The sequence below is a fragment of the Ahaetulla prasina genome, chromosome 4, assembly GCF_028640845.1.
Source record: "Ahaetulla prasina isolate Xishuangbanna chromosome 4, ASM2864084v1, whole genome shotgun sequence".
NCBI lineage: Eukaryota > Metazoa > Chordata > Lepidosauria > Squamata > Colubridae > Ahaetulla > Ahaetulla prasina.
In genome coordinates, this window is record NC_080542.1 from 67626224 (window position 1) to 67644414 (window position 18191).

The following is an 18191-nucleotide window of genomic DNA, read 5'->3' on the forward strand; positions in this document are numbered from 1 at the left end:
TTTGCATGCAGGCAGGGTCCACAGGACAATGGGGTCTCATTTCTCTCTCAGCGCAGTGAATTCCAGCGGGCTGGACATGGGTTGAAGGCTTTATTCCTGCACTCAAATAGTAAGGCCTGCACACTCGGGTCACGGACAGCATTGGTTCCTGCACCCGGCCTTAGATCTGACCCGTGGGGATGTCCTGGAGCGAACAAGGGACTGCCCATCCACCTTGGCCTCACCCCCAGTGCACGTAAAGCAGGCAGTGAACATGCAGGTGCTGGCATCCTGGGTAAAAGGGAAGTGCTTAGAATACAGTCAGCCTGTGGGAGAAGACAGTCCACAGGGGCACTATGCCCATACATGCTGACTGCCTCCTGTCCATGCACCGGGGGGGGGGGATGGCCCTTCGCTGGCTCCAGGGCGTTCCTGAGGATCTAAGGCTTTCTGACCCAGATGGCTGACACCGGGTGGTAGGTTAGCACCTGGTCAGCCTGTGCCAGGCCCAGGCGCCGCGAGCCACTCCTTCGTTGTTTCCAGGGTGGCTCTGTGGTCCAGATCTAACCACATTGCAGACTGGATCTGGCCTTTAGGCCTGATTTAGATAACTGACACCCCTGATTTAGTTGATTTTTTGAGTTCTCTTCCATATACAAATAAAGCTTATGAGCATGGTATAATGTATGCTGCAAAGTTTGATTATCTGCATATTTTTTTCCAGTTAGTATTCTGTTTTCAGTGGGGCCTACTCCTAGACAGTTTGAGTAAAACTGTAATCCCATTGTATTTTAGCATACTTGCAATATTTTCCATGACTCAAAACTGGAAAAATCATTTTCATAGTCCTAATTTATTGCCCTTTTTGTCAGCCAGTAAGTTACTTGCTTATTTTAATTAATTAAAATGAAAACAAATCTTTAAAAATATAAAACAAATTATTGAATATATGTCAACTCGAAACAAATGGGAAGGAGTGAAGAACAACAGTTACCAACATGTGAAGTTATACAGGTTTCTTTAAGGGAGAAAAATGGGAGTGGTGATTTCTGGTGCTTTCCAAAAGGACATCCTGCTGATCTAATTGAATATTTAACTATACTTAACTACAGTGTGTTGCAGAAGCCATTTTTATGAAGAGTTCAACAGATAATTTAGGTAAAATTCAGGTTCTTTAACCTATTTCATTTTAATTTTTTTAATTTTTGTCTTTTTGAATTGAAAGCTCATTGATAACATATAAAACAGTATGTCCTAAAATAAAAAAATGTTAATCATTTTATAAAAATATGCAAAACTTGCCTGACCAAAATTTAAGAAAACAATAAGAAAAGCCATATTGTTTAGTTACAATATTTATTACAATAATGACCTTTAACTGAAGAAAAATAATGGATGATATGATGTTTTACAATAACCTTATTGATAATGTTGCTATGTTATGTTCTCTTATGAAGCAGTTTTTAATCTTGGCTTGTGGTTCACTCATTCATAGCTCTATAGATCTTATTAGGACAGGAGAGAAAATCAATTGGTTAAATGTGTTTTGAACACTATGCTTGCCATATCACTCATTTGTTTGCAAAGATGGAAAGCTCAGATCATTCAGAATGTCACCTAAAGAATTTCTATCAGTGCCTTCTTGGTAGAGAGACTGATGGATTAATCTTTCTCTCCTTTGAAATTAGTGATCAATGAGTCTTAGTGTCAAAATATTGCAGTAAAGTGCCCACGTCCTTTTCAAATAGCAATAAATGTTTATTAAAGTATTCTGCATGCTAATACTGGTAATCACTTAATTACAATATTTCTTAGACCTTGCTCAGGCCTAAAAACATTCTATGGCAAAAATTAACTGGGGTATATCATATAAAATTGAATATTCTGAAATTAAAGCTCCTCAAAAAAGAATAATCATATGATAGTATAGCTTAACTTGAAAATTAAAGCTGTGATTGTACTTTTTAAAAAATGTAATAACTATACGTTTTGTATTACATATACACATATGTGGGAAAACCAACATACACTATAATCATGGTAGATTTAAAGTCACCCCCTGGAGTCATTGATGTAGTTAAACAGATTAACAGAAAATGCTACTCTGAATTATGTAAAAAAGCTAACTACACTTTAATTTTAAAAGTTTAGATTTTTACCATAGTTTTCACCATTTAATTTTTAAAATGAGCCTTTCAGTATGATTAAGTTACTATTAATAGTAATATTACTATTACTACTAAGTTAAGTTACTATTATTACTATTATTCTTGGAAACCTTTCTGTTTTAAAGTTACCCGTTTAAGAAAAGCTGAAATGATCTTGCAGGTTTTAAGAGAATCTCCTTCAGTTTAACATTGTATTTTCTAAGTAAAGAGACAAAAATGTTTCCAACGCAATAATTGTTCACTGCAAGAGGCAGAGAGAAATTGGTAATAATATTCAGCAATTGCAACCCCACAGTATTTGCTTGTGCTCTCTCAGCAACCATGAATGATTACAGTACAACTTAGCTAAGGTAGCCTCTATGGATGATTGATAGGATGTTAATCAAAAGATGCATATCAGCTTCAGAATTTGTTCACAAGCTTTCTTCTAATAGCTGATTTCATGTTCAGTGAGCTCTTTGCCAGTTTGTTCAATTTATTCTTCAGTGCACAAGCCATTCATCATGCTTGCAATAGCCATAGGACAGAATAAGTGTAACTACTCTCTGAGCTATTAAAATACAATATCAAACCCTGTACATGCACATGTACATGTGTGTTTAGGTGTTTGTGTGTGTGAATTAATCTATTTCAAAGAAAACTTCTCATTAATAAAATTATATAGGACTATTTTTCCTTCTTTCGTTCACCTGATTGGATCTAGTTAGGTAAGATGAAAATAAGAAATTGTTCTGAGTAACTTAAGGAATATTAAATTATACTAAAATAAGACTATTCTTAAAATGGTTTGAGGAACACTTATGTTTATGAAACTGTGTCATCCTAAATCTCAGCAACATAGTCAGACAAAAGCATGGAGAAGTCATTCAGAAAATTTCATGGTTGATTAGGACTGCAACTGCAACTCAGTTATTCCATGTTGTGCTCTGATGTCCTAATCATTGCTGCATACTGTAAAGTTTGGCCTAGGACTTCTTTATTATTTTGCAATCCATGGGATGCATAATAATTGTTTCTAGCACCACAATTCAAAGACATCCATCCTTCTCTTATCTGCCTTTTTCAGAGCCCAAGTTTTGCAACCATAAGTAGCAATTGGAAAAATTATTGCATTAACTAATCTGCATTTGGTTGTGAGTCTGATGTCTTTACTCTTCCATATGTTATTCATGCCAAACATTGCAGTTCTTCCAAGTGACTATATGCCTTTTGATCTCAGGGCTGCAGTCACCATTTTGGTTTATTTTAAAGGCCAGGAAGATGAATTCCTTTACAGTTTCGAAGGTCTCATTGTCAATCTGCACTTCAAACTGTGTGTTCTTCTCAGTTGTCATTATTTTTGTTTTCTTGATGTTAAGATGCACTCCAAATTTTTCACTTTCAGATTATTCATTATTCAGATAATTCAGATTAACCACTGCAGGTCCTCCCTGCTTTCTGCAGCAATGTTGAATCATATGCATATACAGTGGTGGGATTCAAGTAATTTAACAACCGGTTCTCTGCCCTAATGATTTCTTCCAACAATCCATTTGCCAAACTGCTCAGAAAGTTAACAACCGGTTCTCCCGAAGTGGTGCGAACTGGCTGTATCCCATCACTGTGCATATAGGAAATTGTTGGTATTCCTACCATTAGATTCCTCTAAATATGCATCTATCTCTGTGTACATGTTGAACAGTATAAGTGACAGAATGCAACCTTGCCGAATGCCTTTTTCAATTCAGAATCAGTTTGTGTCTCCATGTTCCATTCTTACTTCAGAGTACAATGATTGGATGAGCTGGATGTGTTGTGGTGATATTCCCAGTTCTTTGAGGCAGTTCCAGAGCTTGTCATGGTCAACACAGTTGAAGGCTTCTGCTTAGTCAATGAAGCGCATATAAACGTCCTTTTGGCATTCCTTTGTTTTTTTCATGTATGGAAATTGTTTTATTCATGTATGGTATCAAGGCTATGATTCAATGGTTGTAACAGTTTTTTGTATCACCTTCCTTTGGTATTGGGATAAATATTGATCTTTTCCATTCTTTTGGCCACTGACCAGACTGTCATACACTTTGGCAAAACGCTATCAGTATTTTTGTTGGCAGTGGTCTCAGCAATTCTGCAGGAATTCCATCAACTTCTGGGGATTTGTAGTTAGGCAACTGATTAAATGTCTACACTGCTTTCTCCTCCAGAATATCTGCTTCCAGTTCTAGTAGATCAGATTTTCCATTTATGTTTTTCATTTTTGTAAAATTGTTCTGCTTATTCCCCCCATCTTTCTCTAATTGCTTGTTGGTCATGCAATTCCTGCCCATCGTGCCCTGTGACCATAGTCTTTCTTGCCAAAAAGTGATTTCTGGCCTTCACATAAATGAAATACTCTCTTGTATGATTCCTCATTGCTACTTTCTCCAGTTTCTTACATTGCTCAGCCTAGTACTTTTCCTTGTCTTTTCTTGCCTCTCTCTGGAATTTTGCATTTAATCTACACATTTCTTCTCTGTCACCAGGCTTTTGCTTTCCTCCTTTCTTCTACAGTCTCTGTTGTAGCTTCTGATATCCAGCTGGCCAATTTACTTGATTTCTTGTATGTAATATGTTTTGGGCTACTTCCGTGTTCTGTTGTCTTTCTGTGATGTTGAGCAATTCAAATCATTTCTTAACTTCAACTGCACATGCTGGGGGAATCTTCTCAATGTCAAATTTCTGGATCATGGGTGGTCATTCAAATTTGGAATACTTTTGGTAAAATTGAAGTAGCTAAAAGCCACTTGTGGAATTTCAAATTTGTACCATTTCAAATTTTGTACACTACTATTCCTGACAATCTATATATCCAGGATGTTATTTACTCCCTGATCATATTAATTGTTACTTTAGGAGGTTTTAGGTAAGCTCTTAATTAGAGGAAGGGAAGACTCTTTAAAATCAACAGGAAGTAAATTAGACTCAGGGAAGTTTTAAAAATATTTTGTATTAAAGGGAGAGAAAAACCACGCATAGGTATTTCTTAAAATACTTTGTTTGGAAGAGGACAAATCCCCCCCCACACACACACACACATGCAGAAGTAATATCTTTTCATTTAGGTGCCTTAGGGGAACATTTGATATATTAATTATTCAGAATAGAAATAATTATTGTATCATTTTTTTCCATCTGTGGAAATAAAGCATGGCAGGTATACAGGAGATCCTGTATGCGGGGAGTATGAATAATAAACTAACAGAATTTATGTTGTATGTCCAATGGAAGTAGATGGATGAGTTCGAAATATCTCAAATAAAAGTGGATTACAGGTTTTTTTTTAAAGAAAAAAGTTATTTACCACTTTTAGAACTCACCAGGTTTGAAAAAAATCATTTAATAGGTTTACATGCTGTCTGCATTTAGTATAGGACTAAATTTCTACTTAGAAGTACAATATCAAATCAAGATCTAACAGTCTGTATCTGACAGATCAGAGCTCCACACATGAACTAGTTTTAACTTCAATTCCTCACTTTCAAAAATATTCACAGTGATAACTTTCAAATAAAGCTGGTACATGATTTAAAATATGCATTATGACATCTCTGAATGAAAGCATCAGTTAAGGCAAACCTGTGATTCTTGTTTTGAACATAATAATAATTCATATATATCTTGGCTCAATTCTGATGAAGGTATCTTTTCTTTTATGTACACTGAGAGCATATGCACCAGACAAATTCCTTGTGTCCAATCACACTTGGCCAATAAAAAAATTATATTCTATTCTAATTCCCTAAATGATTTTTACTTACTTCTATTTTCCCTGTCATAATGCAGCCCAGCGCTAAGTTTCGCATACCCTCCCACACCAGTATCCCTCCAGCAGATGCATCAACAGATCATCAGTCGACAGCAAAGTCTGAGTTCAGCCTTTGGGCATAGTCCTCCACTCATCCATCCTGCTCCAACCTTTCCTACACAGAGGCCTATTCCCGGCATCCCTAATGTCTTGAATCCTGTTCAGGTCAGCTCAGGTCCTTCAGAGGCTGCACAGGTAAGGGAATGTAAGGAAAGATTTTTGCACCATACTGACTTGTCCACAGTAGTGATTAATCATCACAGCTCTTAGAACAGATTTGCTAACAAGTACCTTGGGGCTGCAATGTATGCAGTCTTTTATTATAAATTACCTAGAGTATATCATGCTTTTGAATTGATGGAGTGTTTTCCATCCCTTATAAATATTTCAGTAACTTCCAGAGTCAGTGTATAGGAACTTGCAGTTTCAGAATGTTCAGGCAAAGGACATTTGAACAGCAAAGGGATACAATTTATACCCCTGCTGAAGAAGGTAAAAGACAAAAATCTCTCTAATTGTTGAATCAAAGATTAGGACTAAGGGTGCCCATGAACATGTGCCAAGTGTTAAGAGACAGCAATTTCTCTTGCTTTATACTTCATGATACACAGAATACTAAGCTAGGGAATTCTCAAATTTCCAGGAGTACCATCTGAAAATTTCAATAACCTAGGGTAAGTAAAAAAGAAGCAGACAATTTGAAAAAACATAGTGTGCACCAGTATAATAATCCCCAAATCAATGGATATGATATTCCATTCTCTGTGGAGGGATAAAGCCGTGTTAGCAAATTTGTAAGATTCTGCTGTCTTCATCCCATTTCATTCAAAGATCCTAAGTTAATTTATTGCAGATCATGACCATCCTAAACTAAGAGACTCTAAAATTATAATAATATCATTCAGAACATATACTGAATAAACTAACTCTGCTCAATATTTGTTTAAGGAAATGTATCTCTTTCTAGTAGAAGATAGCAAAATGTGTCCTTTAGGTAAAAGGCAATGAAAAGAGTTTATTTTGTTTTTTAAAAAGTAAATAATAAAACATGTAAAATGTCATCCAGGAAATATACACGGACTACAGTAATAAAGAAAGTTTTGTAGATAAAACAGTTTATCCTTTTTTCTTGTGTTGGGCTGGTTTATCATTTTCAGAAAAGTTTCAGTCATGAGGGTTTATTTTCTTATATAATAATTTATATAAAGAAATTATATAAATTATTATATAGCATTCAATCAGGATGGTTTCTCTCTAAGTAAAAGCATTACTGAGAAATTATAATTTTGAAAATGGAAGAGAAATCAAGAACATAATCTCATTCATAAAAATCTGAATTCTTGTGAACTTTAGTAAAGTTTCTTTGAATATTCTGAATGTATTGTATTTTAATTCAAAGTCTACTTATATCTTTTGGATATAAATATGTGCTTCAGAGTAAGCCCACAAGTGAGTCTGCAGTGAGCAGCACAGGGGACCCAATGCATAACAAGCGTTCCAAGATAAAACCAGACGATGACCTCCCCAGCCCAGGAGCTGGAAGCATGCAGGTAAACTATGCTTTTATCTGTTGTAGGATGAGAACACATTTTGCATTAATTGTTTTTGTTAGTAATCTTTGCCAAAGCATACACTCAACATCTACTAATACTACTAGTCTTTGCATAACATTTAACAGTGGCAGTTATGGGTTGATTGATCAGGAAAAATTGAGTCCTGTAAAGGCTGTCTCAAAACCCCTAGTTGCTGTTGACTCCTACCAAATTTTAATAGTATCATTTCTGATAATGAGGGGAACAATATTTCATTAGATTGAAGCTTGAAATACCCCAAAAGGGTAATGTATGTCTTGAAATTGAATTGTTTTTCTTTAAGACCATCCTCAGTTTCTCTCTCTCTCTAAAATCTGAAAATCCAAGCCTAAATTCACAAACATGACATTGATGCCTCCTTGCTTGCATATTTGTTGCCCCCTCCCATAAAAAGACAATAAGTGAGGTTCTAGAAAGCTGCCTTTCTGTGGTCATGAATTTGTTCATAAATCTACCTCTGCATAGGTGTTGTTTAGGAATCACTTTATTAAATTGTCATTTTTATTCTGAGACATCAACATTTGCTTTAAATAGCAGGTTCCAGTGGTAATAAAATTGATCAATTGAGGAACCTCAACAATTGTTGAGGACAGATTGCACATCATTGATAACTTAAAAGCTGTGGCTAAGGAGCTGGACTCCTTTTCTGAACAGTTTTCTTCTTATAATGCCGCATAGCCAATACTGATTTACATTTAAAATAGTTTCTTTTGTATAACAGCTGATGGATCTAAAAGTATTGCTCTGTTTTACAGTTCTGTTAGCAAAGGTTTAAAACTTTATCAGAAGTGGTCTTAGTCTGAACAAGACAAATCTGTAACAAACTTTCTAATTTTTATTTTATTTTTATTTTATTTTTATTTTATTTCAAAGTTGAAAAATTTTACATGGTTTCAGAGAAAGATTAAGGATTGTAGAGAAGTATTCTAAAATGTACCTTTTTCTTTTTTTAAGTCCCCCTATTAGTTTGGTTATTTTACAATAATACTAGAAAACTTTGAATAAGTTAAGACCTAAGTGTTTGTTTTTTCATCTGCTTCCTCACTTCCGTGGCCCTGACAGGAACCACCGGAAGGAATGACCTCAGTAAAGGAGGAAGGGGAGAAAGATGAAAGCAAGCAAGAACCTGAAGTGGTCTATGAGACAAACTGCCATTGGGAAGGCTGTTCACGAGAGTTTGACATGCAGGAGCAACTAGTGCATGTAAGTTAATGGCATTCAGGAGCCGGCTTTGAAAACTATCTGACCTTTTCTAAAGGGTCACGCTCTCTGACCCTTTGCTGAGTCAAGTTTCTTTGCAAACCACATTGCTGACTGGAGGCAGCTTATGGATTTCTGTGAATAAAGCAAAACTCCATGCTACAGTGTTTGACCTGTTCAGTCAGCTAAAGCTTAGTGTAAAATTCAATAAAGTCTTCAGTAGAAAGTGTAATGGCTCTGATCCTGTAAGCCATAAAATACTATTTTGAATTACAGACTTTGATGGTTATTGAGAAAGAATAAGCTGGGCATGAGTTGTTATTAACTTTTTTGCCAACTTTGATGCCTCCAGTCCGTTCAAATTGGCCTGCAACAATAGAAACCAGAGATGAAGATTTTCCCCCTACAGCTCTAGGACATTTGATGCACTTAATATATCAAACTTTTATTATTTTAACAAGATGAAGTAAATTATTTAGGAAAATAAAAATATATTGCTTTGGGGCTTTCCATTTTTGGGGCTTTCCATAACATGTTTTGTCTGGGGAGAAAGTACAGCATGTAACTTCGAAATGGTTTTCATAGATAGTAAGCACCTATGATAATTTTGAATTATTGTTTCAGATAATAACCACCTATAATAGTTTTGAATGGCAAAAGATGAATACATGATTGGAAAATTATTATGTTTTTGTTTGCATCCAGTATACTCCCAGTCAGTCTTTATATCCAAATCAGAATGAATGGACATGCCATCAGTGCAGGTAGCAAACACTTTAGCTTTATAGTTATTTATTAAACATTAGTAAATATAAAATTATTAATTGGAAAACGTGGACAGAGTCATGACAAACCTGCAAGTCATGAGAAAGCTGAAAGAAATTAACCACATACAAGAAATAAAAAGGGGAAGGGATTTAATATCAACAATCTGCATTGTTAAAATATATCAAAATGCACTTTTTCCAGAACCATTAAAAGTTCATTACTGTAGGTAATTAATACAAACAATTCCAAATGAGATGTTCGTTTTTTTCCAGCTTTAACCTCTTTATATATATAAAAGTAGCAAAATTGGAATGGAAATTAGGACATCAGATGATATTCCTCTCTTCTACACCATGAAAGAAACAATTGATGGATAGAAGTGATATATCTAACATTCATCTTCCCATAAGATCACACCAGAATTGGTTTATACCACCGTGCATTGTTTGTGCACAGTGCTTCTCTCAGTGTCAGAAATATGGACGTCAGTTTTACTTATTTTCGTTTTTCCATGTCCTTCTTGTAATACCATTTAAAATATACTTATTTCATATTGGGTTTGGACTGCTTTGGGTCTGAAATTCTTATATATCCCGTGTTATTCTCAGTTCTAACGTGGTTGGAATGTTTTTTTTAAATTTTGCATTCTATCAATAGTTTAAGGTAAAGGTTCCCCTCGCACATACTTGCTAGTCGTTCCTGACTCTAGGGGGCGGTGCTCATCTCCATTTCAAAGCCAAAGAGCCAGCGCTGTCTGAAGACGTCTCCGTGGTCATGTGGCCGGCATGACTCAACGCCAAAGGCGCACGGAACACAGTTACCTTCCCACCAAAGGTGGTCCCTATTTTTTCTACTTGCATTTTTACGTGCTTTCAAAACTGCTAGGTTGGCAGAAGCTAGGACAAGTAACGGGAGCTCACCCTGTTACATGGCAGAACTAGGGATTCGAACTGCCGAGCTGCTGACCTTTCGATAGACAAGCTCAATGTCTTAGCCCCTGAGCCACCGCATCCCTTTTTGTAGATTTTGTAGAGCTACAAAATTTTCCTGTGTATGTGTTCTGTTTCAGTACAGGTAGTCCTTGGCGATTGTCCATTCTTTCAGCAATTGTTGAAAATTACAACAGGGGTGGAAAAATGGACTAGTTGCTGAGGTGCTGGCCATTGCAGAATTCCCATGGTCATTTGATTATAATCTGTGTACTTGTGTGCCCAGTCTGTGATTGCAGCATCGCAGGGACCTGTGGTCCCATAAACATATTGTAATATTCCTTTCAGCTTTCCAAAGTCAGTGGGGAAACCTGCTGGCAAGGTTGCAAATCACTCAAGTAAGCTCCTGCTTTTTCTTTACTCCCCTACCATGTACAGCCTCCAGAGGAGGTCCCTGACTTCCCCTATTAAACATGTACCACTTCCCAGAACCTCCCCAACCTCCCCCAACCTGTGTGCAGCCTGAGCTGGCATTCCCTAGCTCCTGTGAGACATTGCCAGCCCTCCCAGCCATTATGACTCATATGCAGCCTGCACAACTCTTCTCATGCCCTACCCCACCCCTCCAATCATCCCCTCACTCCTAACTGGGTTTCTTCCCTCTTTTCACTTAACAACCATGCATCTTGGGGATACAACATAAACCAACACCACATTTTACAAAAAAAGCAATAGGTAACCTTAATTGCTGCTATAATCCAACTTGCACCTGGATTCAACCTTTACAGATTATAGAGCTGTAATGGTTTACTTCTTACTGCACTACATGATAGATATGGTTCCATATAAAGACATATATGCTGTAGTTGATTTCTTACTGAATTCATCTCCAGACTAATTTGAATCTGTGTATCTAGTACTGTAAGTTTTATATTATTATTTACAAGCAGTCTTAAATTAAACTTTAAGTATCTGCCTCATCGTGTTAACTGCTTATTAACAATCCTTGTATGTTGGCTCATCATCTTTTTACTCAGCAGTCCATCTACACTGGCTATATCCTAATTCCAGCTTTCACACAACTGTCCTATGTTATTCATTATTTGCCAACTTGCTTAGGTTTCCTCCTTTGCTTATGTATCCAATTTTCATGGGTGTAATTGATTCTTTAAGTCTATTATCTTCTGATTTTGGTTAAACGGGTAAATTCCACATTTGTACTTCTGCAGATAATATCCCCTTGGTGTTTAATTTCCCTAACTTTTTTTTTTTTTTAAAAATCACTATGTCAAAGCTTTCTCTTTTATTCTTAACAAAACACTAACAATTACATCATTGACAATAAAAAATGCACACATGACTTGTATGTAAGCATGAATTTCCATTTTTCTTTTCAAAGCCAGTGTTTTTAAAATTTGCTTTGGATGCTTGCTTTAGCCCATGTATGGATTTTTGCAAAATACATAGACATTATGTGTGAGTATGTGTGTATATTACATACTAATCTAACTACTAAACTCGGAATGATCATAATTGATATTTCTAAAACACTAGTTAAATACGTGACTCCTGTACAATAATCTTCAAACCTTGTACCATTTAAATTTCAAAGAATTTTGGAAATAGAGTAATATCAATTTAGCTACCATCATTACTTTTCTAATACATGTACCAATAATATATCAGAAAAAAATAACAAGAACCATTTCAAAATGAGGATACTCTTGAATACTCTCTGTGCATCATTTATGTAATAATTTAATATTTCTGTTTTCTCCAATTTGGGGGCCTTTCTGGGAAATGTTGACTAGAAATTCTAACAGGATGCATTTACAAAGATACATCATTAAATAAATGAAATAAATCAACAGTGATTGCCTTGCCAAGAACATAAATATCAAATATTTATCGCTGCCAGGGTACTTCAACAAAATTTCACACAATTTGTAATTGAGATTAATTTCCCAACTTCAGTTCTTGCAATCTACAAGCAGCAGAGCTGTCCTATGTTTACTCTTTATAGCATAATCTAACATGGTAGAAGACTATGGGACTTGAACTTCAAGGCAGAAGAAGAACACCAGACTTAGAGGATAGTGGGTAATTTTGATCTTTAAGATAAGATTACTAGAATTTATCTCTTTAGACAATAGGAAGTAGTAGTTTTATTCATTGCTTTTGGAGAACTTAATTTTTAAAAAACATTGCTTAAAATGTAACCAGAATTTACCAGTTAATACAGAATTACCCCGACTCTTGCTACTTTGAAGTACTTGAATTATTTATCAATGTAAAGTTAAGTAAAGTGGTAGTTCATTTTGATTGCCAAATGCTATTCAGAACCCAGTACAGTTAAAATGTTCATAAAGGATGCTCTGTGAAGCACTGCATTAAATAGTTCAGATGGCCTGCTTATTTATAGCACCTGTCCCTCCCTTCTTGCTCCCGCCTCTGTCACCAGCCTTCCTCTCTTTTACAGCTAATAGAAAGATTCATGATTCTTCATGGTTGTCTATCTAATGTCTGACAGCACTGACTCCCCTTGCTAAAGCAACTCACTATCTATAATTGATATCCTTCTAAGGAATGGGGTGCTGACTGCAATTGACGGGCTTTGCTGAAAGCTCTTAAATCCTGACAAGTTCTGCCCTTGTTCTGGTTCAGTCACTGAGCTACACTGCTGGAATTCCTAGGTTATTTCAACTTTGAGCAAAAGAATAGCATGTGTTTCACATTAGCAAATCACAAAACTGGAGAGTAGAACTATGACCTGGACTGCTGGATTTCCTGCCAATCTCATTTACAATGCATGAGACTTCTAAAAAGATTACCTACTTGTACAACCACTGAAATTTCTTCCCTCCCGCCTTCCCTTCAAAGAAAACAACAAAAATGCTGTATTGTTTAGATTCTGTTTGCTGAAGATCCTTTTATCATTCTGCTCTTTAATTAATTTCTCTGCCCAAGATACTAAAATTCTGGAAGTTTGTTTTAAAAGATATGATAAAATTACTCCTGAGCTCAGAAGCTAATAAGACATGGTATATTAAATTCCTTCCCTGAAGTCTTATATTTGTTGAACCTTAATTTTTTATCTCTTAAATTACATAGAAAACAAAAATTACCAAAGGGAGGGAATAAAATAAATGTTTAGGGAAAATAAGGGCAGAAAGGAAAGTTATTATTTAGTGTGAATAAAATGGCACTCAGAAAATTGAAAAAAAATGCCTTGTCATTGTTACCGGTATAGTGTAATAGTATCTAATTTAAAACTAATCTTGAAAATGTTTTATTCAATGAGAATATACATGTTCTTCTTTATTTTTTCATATTCATGTGTCACAACAGTTCCTTACTTTGTGAAAGCTTGATTGTACCATTTTTAAGATCAAAAGAGCATTAATGATACAACTACAGAACTAATTATATTTTTTTTCTGAAATTTCAATAGAGAAATTAGATGATTCAGATTCTAGTTTGTTGCACAGAACTAATGATTCTGCATTATGCACACCTATATTCACATCAGATACATCATTGAACATTTAATTAATGCTAAATGAGCATTTTTATAATACCTATACACAACCTGTTGTATTTAATTTCTATATTACATAGACCGACTTGGCAGTACCTTGGTTTTTTTCCTGTTATATTAGAATTGGTATCTTAATTTTTAAAAATCTGTAGCCTTATTAATTAGGCATACAATAATATCATTGATTAAGCTATTTTAAGTTAATCATTTAAAAATTACAGAATTTTGATGATGTAATAGAAAATAATTTTATTTATTTATTTATTTATTTGTCAAGTACGTATTAGATAATATATTTAAGTATAAATTGAATACATAAAATGAATACAAATAAAGGGAACCTTAGACAGGGATGGTAAGCTCTTACGCACGCCCCTTACAGATTTCTTAGGAATGGGTTGAGGTCAACAGTAAACAGTCTTAGGTTAAAATTTTGGAGGTTTTGGGATGAAACCACAGTCAGGTAGTGCATTCCAGGCATTGACCACTCTGTTGCTGAAGTCGTATTTTCTGCAGTCGAGTTTCACTTTAAGTTTGTATCTATTGTGTGCTCGTGTATTGTTGTGGTTGAAGCTGAAGTTGTCAGTGACAGGTAAGACATTGTAGCAGATAATTTTATGAGCCACACTTAGATCATACCAAAGGCGACATAGTTCTAAGTTTTCTAAACCTAGAATTTCAAGTGTGGTGGCATAAGGTATTTTGTTGCAAGCAGAGGAATGGAGGATTCTTCTTGTGAAATATTTCTGGACACACTCAATTGTATTAATGTCCGATATGCAGTGCAGATTCCAGACAGATGAGCTGTATTCTAGAATTTGTCTAACAAATGTTTTGTATGCTCTGGTTAGTAGTGTAATATTATCGGAGAAGAAGCTATGCAAGATTAGGTTTACAATGCTTTTAATGCCTTTTTGGTGATGTTGTTAAATGGACTTTGGCACTTAGATCATTAGATATGAGTACTCCAAGGTCCTTGACAGAGTGAAGATCATCTACAAGATTGTGTCACTCAGCTTGTATTTTGTATCTTGATTCTTTTTGCCAATGTGTAAGACAGAGCATTTGTTGGTTGAGATTTGGAATTGCCCATTTTTTGACCATTCAGGTCTTTTTGAAGGGTAGTAACATTGTCGGTGGTGTTAAATGGTTTTACATCATTGACGAAGAGAATGCAGTTGCTTATAATATGATCGTAAAAGTCATTTATGTATAGTATGAAGAGTGTTGGTCCTAGAACGCTGCCTTGTGGGACACCACTATTAACAGGTGCGGATTTGATAGGGCGCTCCCTATTTTGATGACTTGTTGTCTATTTAACAGGAACACGGCTATCCAATCATGTTGCGGTCCAGAGATGCCATAGGATTTTAGTTTTAGAAGTAGTTTTTCATGTACCACTGAATCAAAGGTTTTATAGCAGTCTATATAAATTGCATCTGTTGCATTGCCCTGATCGAGATTTGTAATCCATATATTTTTGCAATGTAGAAGTTGTAGATTACAGGTTAATATATTTTTTTTGAAACCAAATTATTTATTAGAGAGTAGGTTGTTTGTTTCTAGGTGGAGGGTAATGGATTTGTTAATGATTAATTCCATGACTTTACAGGTGACACAGCATAAAGAGATTGATCTGTAATTTTCAACTAGGCTGGGGGTCCCTCTTTATGAAGATAGGGATGACCGTGGCTAGTGACCATAGGTTGGGTAGGGAGCTGTTCCTGAAAGATTTTTCAAAGATTATGTTTAGGGGTTCTGCTGTAGCAGTGGAAAGCTTTTTTAAGAAGTATGCACATAGTCCATCAGGTCCGATAGACAGAGATGGCTTTAGTCTGCGTTGTGCCTTTTCACCGTTATCTTCTGTGAAATCTATTTGTGTTAGATCATTGTAGTTATTAGTGGTACGACTAGGGAATGTTGTGCATGAACCATTGCTGTTTACAAAGAATGAGCCAAAGAATGTGTAAAAAAGGTTTGCTTTATTTATTATTATTCTATTTAACTTTAATTTTAGCTTTAACTGCTTCATCATTGCATTCTTTACCGTTAGGTCCTTTTAGGGGTGGGATGAATCTTGAGTCTTTAAGTCTGTTGTTTACAAAATTATAAAATCTAAATTAAATTACTAAATTAAATTAAATTACAAAATCTAAAGCATTAATCATTTTAATGTGTGTTAAATTTTATTATCTAAGGCTAAAAGTTAATTTGACCAAGACTAAAATTCCATATTCTGGTTATTTCACTATTTGAAAAAAGTATAATATAATATGTTTGCAAGGAATCCATATTAAAGAGACTGATTTAACAAATTAAAGTATTTAACAAATAAGACTTTGCGTCTGGAATTTATTTCTGCTAATTCTAAGAAAATCAATGGGGTAATTTTGTATATAAAACCCCAAATATCTACTGTTTGCTGATGATAAAGGTGGATATATAATTGTACCCCACATCCAGAAAAAGGTATGGTTTTTAAACATTTGTCTGAAGACTTACTCTCCTATTCTTTCCAATATTGGTAGAAAGTAGTAAAATAGTCCTCTCACAGATATTTCGAAGAGGAAATTTTTAAAACTATGGACAAATATATATAAACTGATTTAGGTGTTTTCTTTATTATGATTTTTCCAACTCTTTTAAATGCAGACAAATGTTAGAATGGAAAGGGTCAAAGAGATTTTCATATATTTCCTTCAAATGCCTATAAAGTGTGTATGTGTTTATGCATGGCTGTGTGTGTGTGTGTCCTTGTTTTACATGATTTTTATTCATATATTTATGGCTCCTTAAAATAGAATAGAATAGAATAGAATAGAAAATAGAATAGATTTTTTTATTGGCCAAGTGTGATTGGACACACAAGGAATTTGTCTTGGTGCATATGCTCTCAGTATAGATAAAAGAAAAGATACTTTCATCAAGGTACAACATTTACAACACAAATGATGGTCAATATATCAATATAAATCATAAGGATTACCAGCAACAAAGTTACAGTCATAAGTGGAAAGAGATTGGTGATGGGAATGATGAGAAGATTAATAATAGTGCAGATTTAGTAAATAGTTTGACAGTGTTGAGGGAATTATTTGTTTAGCAGAGTGATGGCCTTCGGGGAAAAACTGTTCTTGTGTCTAGTTGTTTTGGTGTGCAGTGCTCTATAGCGTCGTTTTGAGGGTAGGAGTTGAAACAGTTTATGTCCAGGATGTGAGGAATCTGTAAATATTTTATAGCAATTAAATAGCAATTGCAATGTTGCACAGGAAGGTGAGCAAGCTATTTATCAAGAATGTTTAACTGCTTTTACAGGCTTTCCCATAGTGAGATGCTTAAGAAACTTTCAAGGAATCCCAACAATATGGCCTGCAACACAAAAATACATTGAGAATATATTAGCATGTTATTCATATAGCAATGGCTAATTTTGAATTATGCTCAACCACCCATGTCCCAGAAAACAGCAGTTACACCAAGATGGTGAGGTGTGTGGTGATATCTGTTGTCTTTACTCCAATGGCAAGGGTTAAATATAAAATCCTCCAAAATGCAAAGGAAGGATGAGAAAAAATGAAGATGCGTGATTTGGAATTTATTTTGCAGCTTGCTTCTTGGTTTGGATGAAGGAATAGGTATTGCTGAGAAACAAGAGAATTACAGATTTAAACATGCAAGACCTGAAGGTTTGAATGGCGTGGTTTTCTATGGTACGATAAAATTAATATAGTTTTTTAAAATCACTGTATAAGTAATCCCTGCTTAACAATATGTTGCTTAAAAACTGTTAAAAGTTTCAACATACCCCCTCCTCCAGGAAAGCATCTTAAGACCCAGTTCTGGACTTCCAATGGCTGTCCCAGGACTGCATTTCAAGTGCACAGAAATCAGCTCACCTTCGTGGCAGGTTACAGGGTTCCATGGTCACAGGACTGCGGTTTACAACTTATTTTTTGCCAGTTCCTGGTTCCTGGCCAAAAGCATCCAGAAAAATGCATGGATTCACAAATGGCTGTGCTGCTCATTTAATACTCACTGCAAAAAAGAAACATTAATAAAATTGGGTCTAGTTCTGTGGGTGACTTGACTTACAGTAGAAATCCTGGACTCTGTTATGGTGGTAGTCAGTGCACAGATAACAAAGGTTATGTTCCTGGTGCCCATAAGCCTAATCAGAGAGCAATTTAGCTATCT

The 18191-nt window shown here is 35.3% G+C and overlaps 1 protein-coding gene across 8 annotated transcripts in view; it reads left to right on the plus strand.

Moving 5' to 3' along the window:
- GLI3 (GLI family zinc finger 3) overlaps window positions 1-18191 on the plus strand; it is a 619928-nt gene that overhangs the window by 324684 nt on the left and 277053 nt on the right. For 7 of the 8 annotated variants that reach the window (XM_058180026.1, XM_058180027.1, XM_058180031.1 and 4 more), the window contains 3 exons: window positions 5949-6165; window positions 7407-7520; window positions 8625-8765. In XM_058180026.1, the coding sequence (XP_058036009.1) occupies window positions 5949-6165; window positions 7407-7520; window positions 8625-8765 (472 nt within the window). The remainder of the gene's footprint in view (window positions 1-5948; window positions 6166-7406; window positions 7521-8624; window positions 8766-18191) is intronic. The other variant, XM_058180030.1, reaches the window with a different exon arrangement.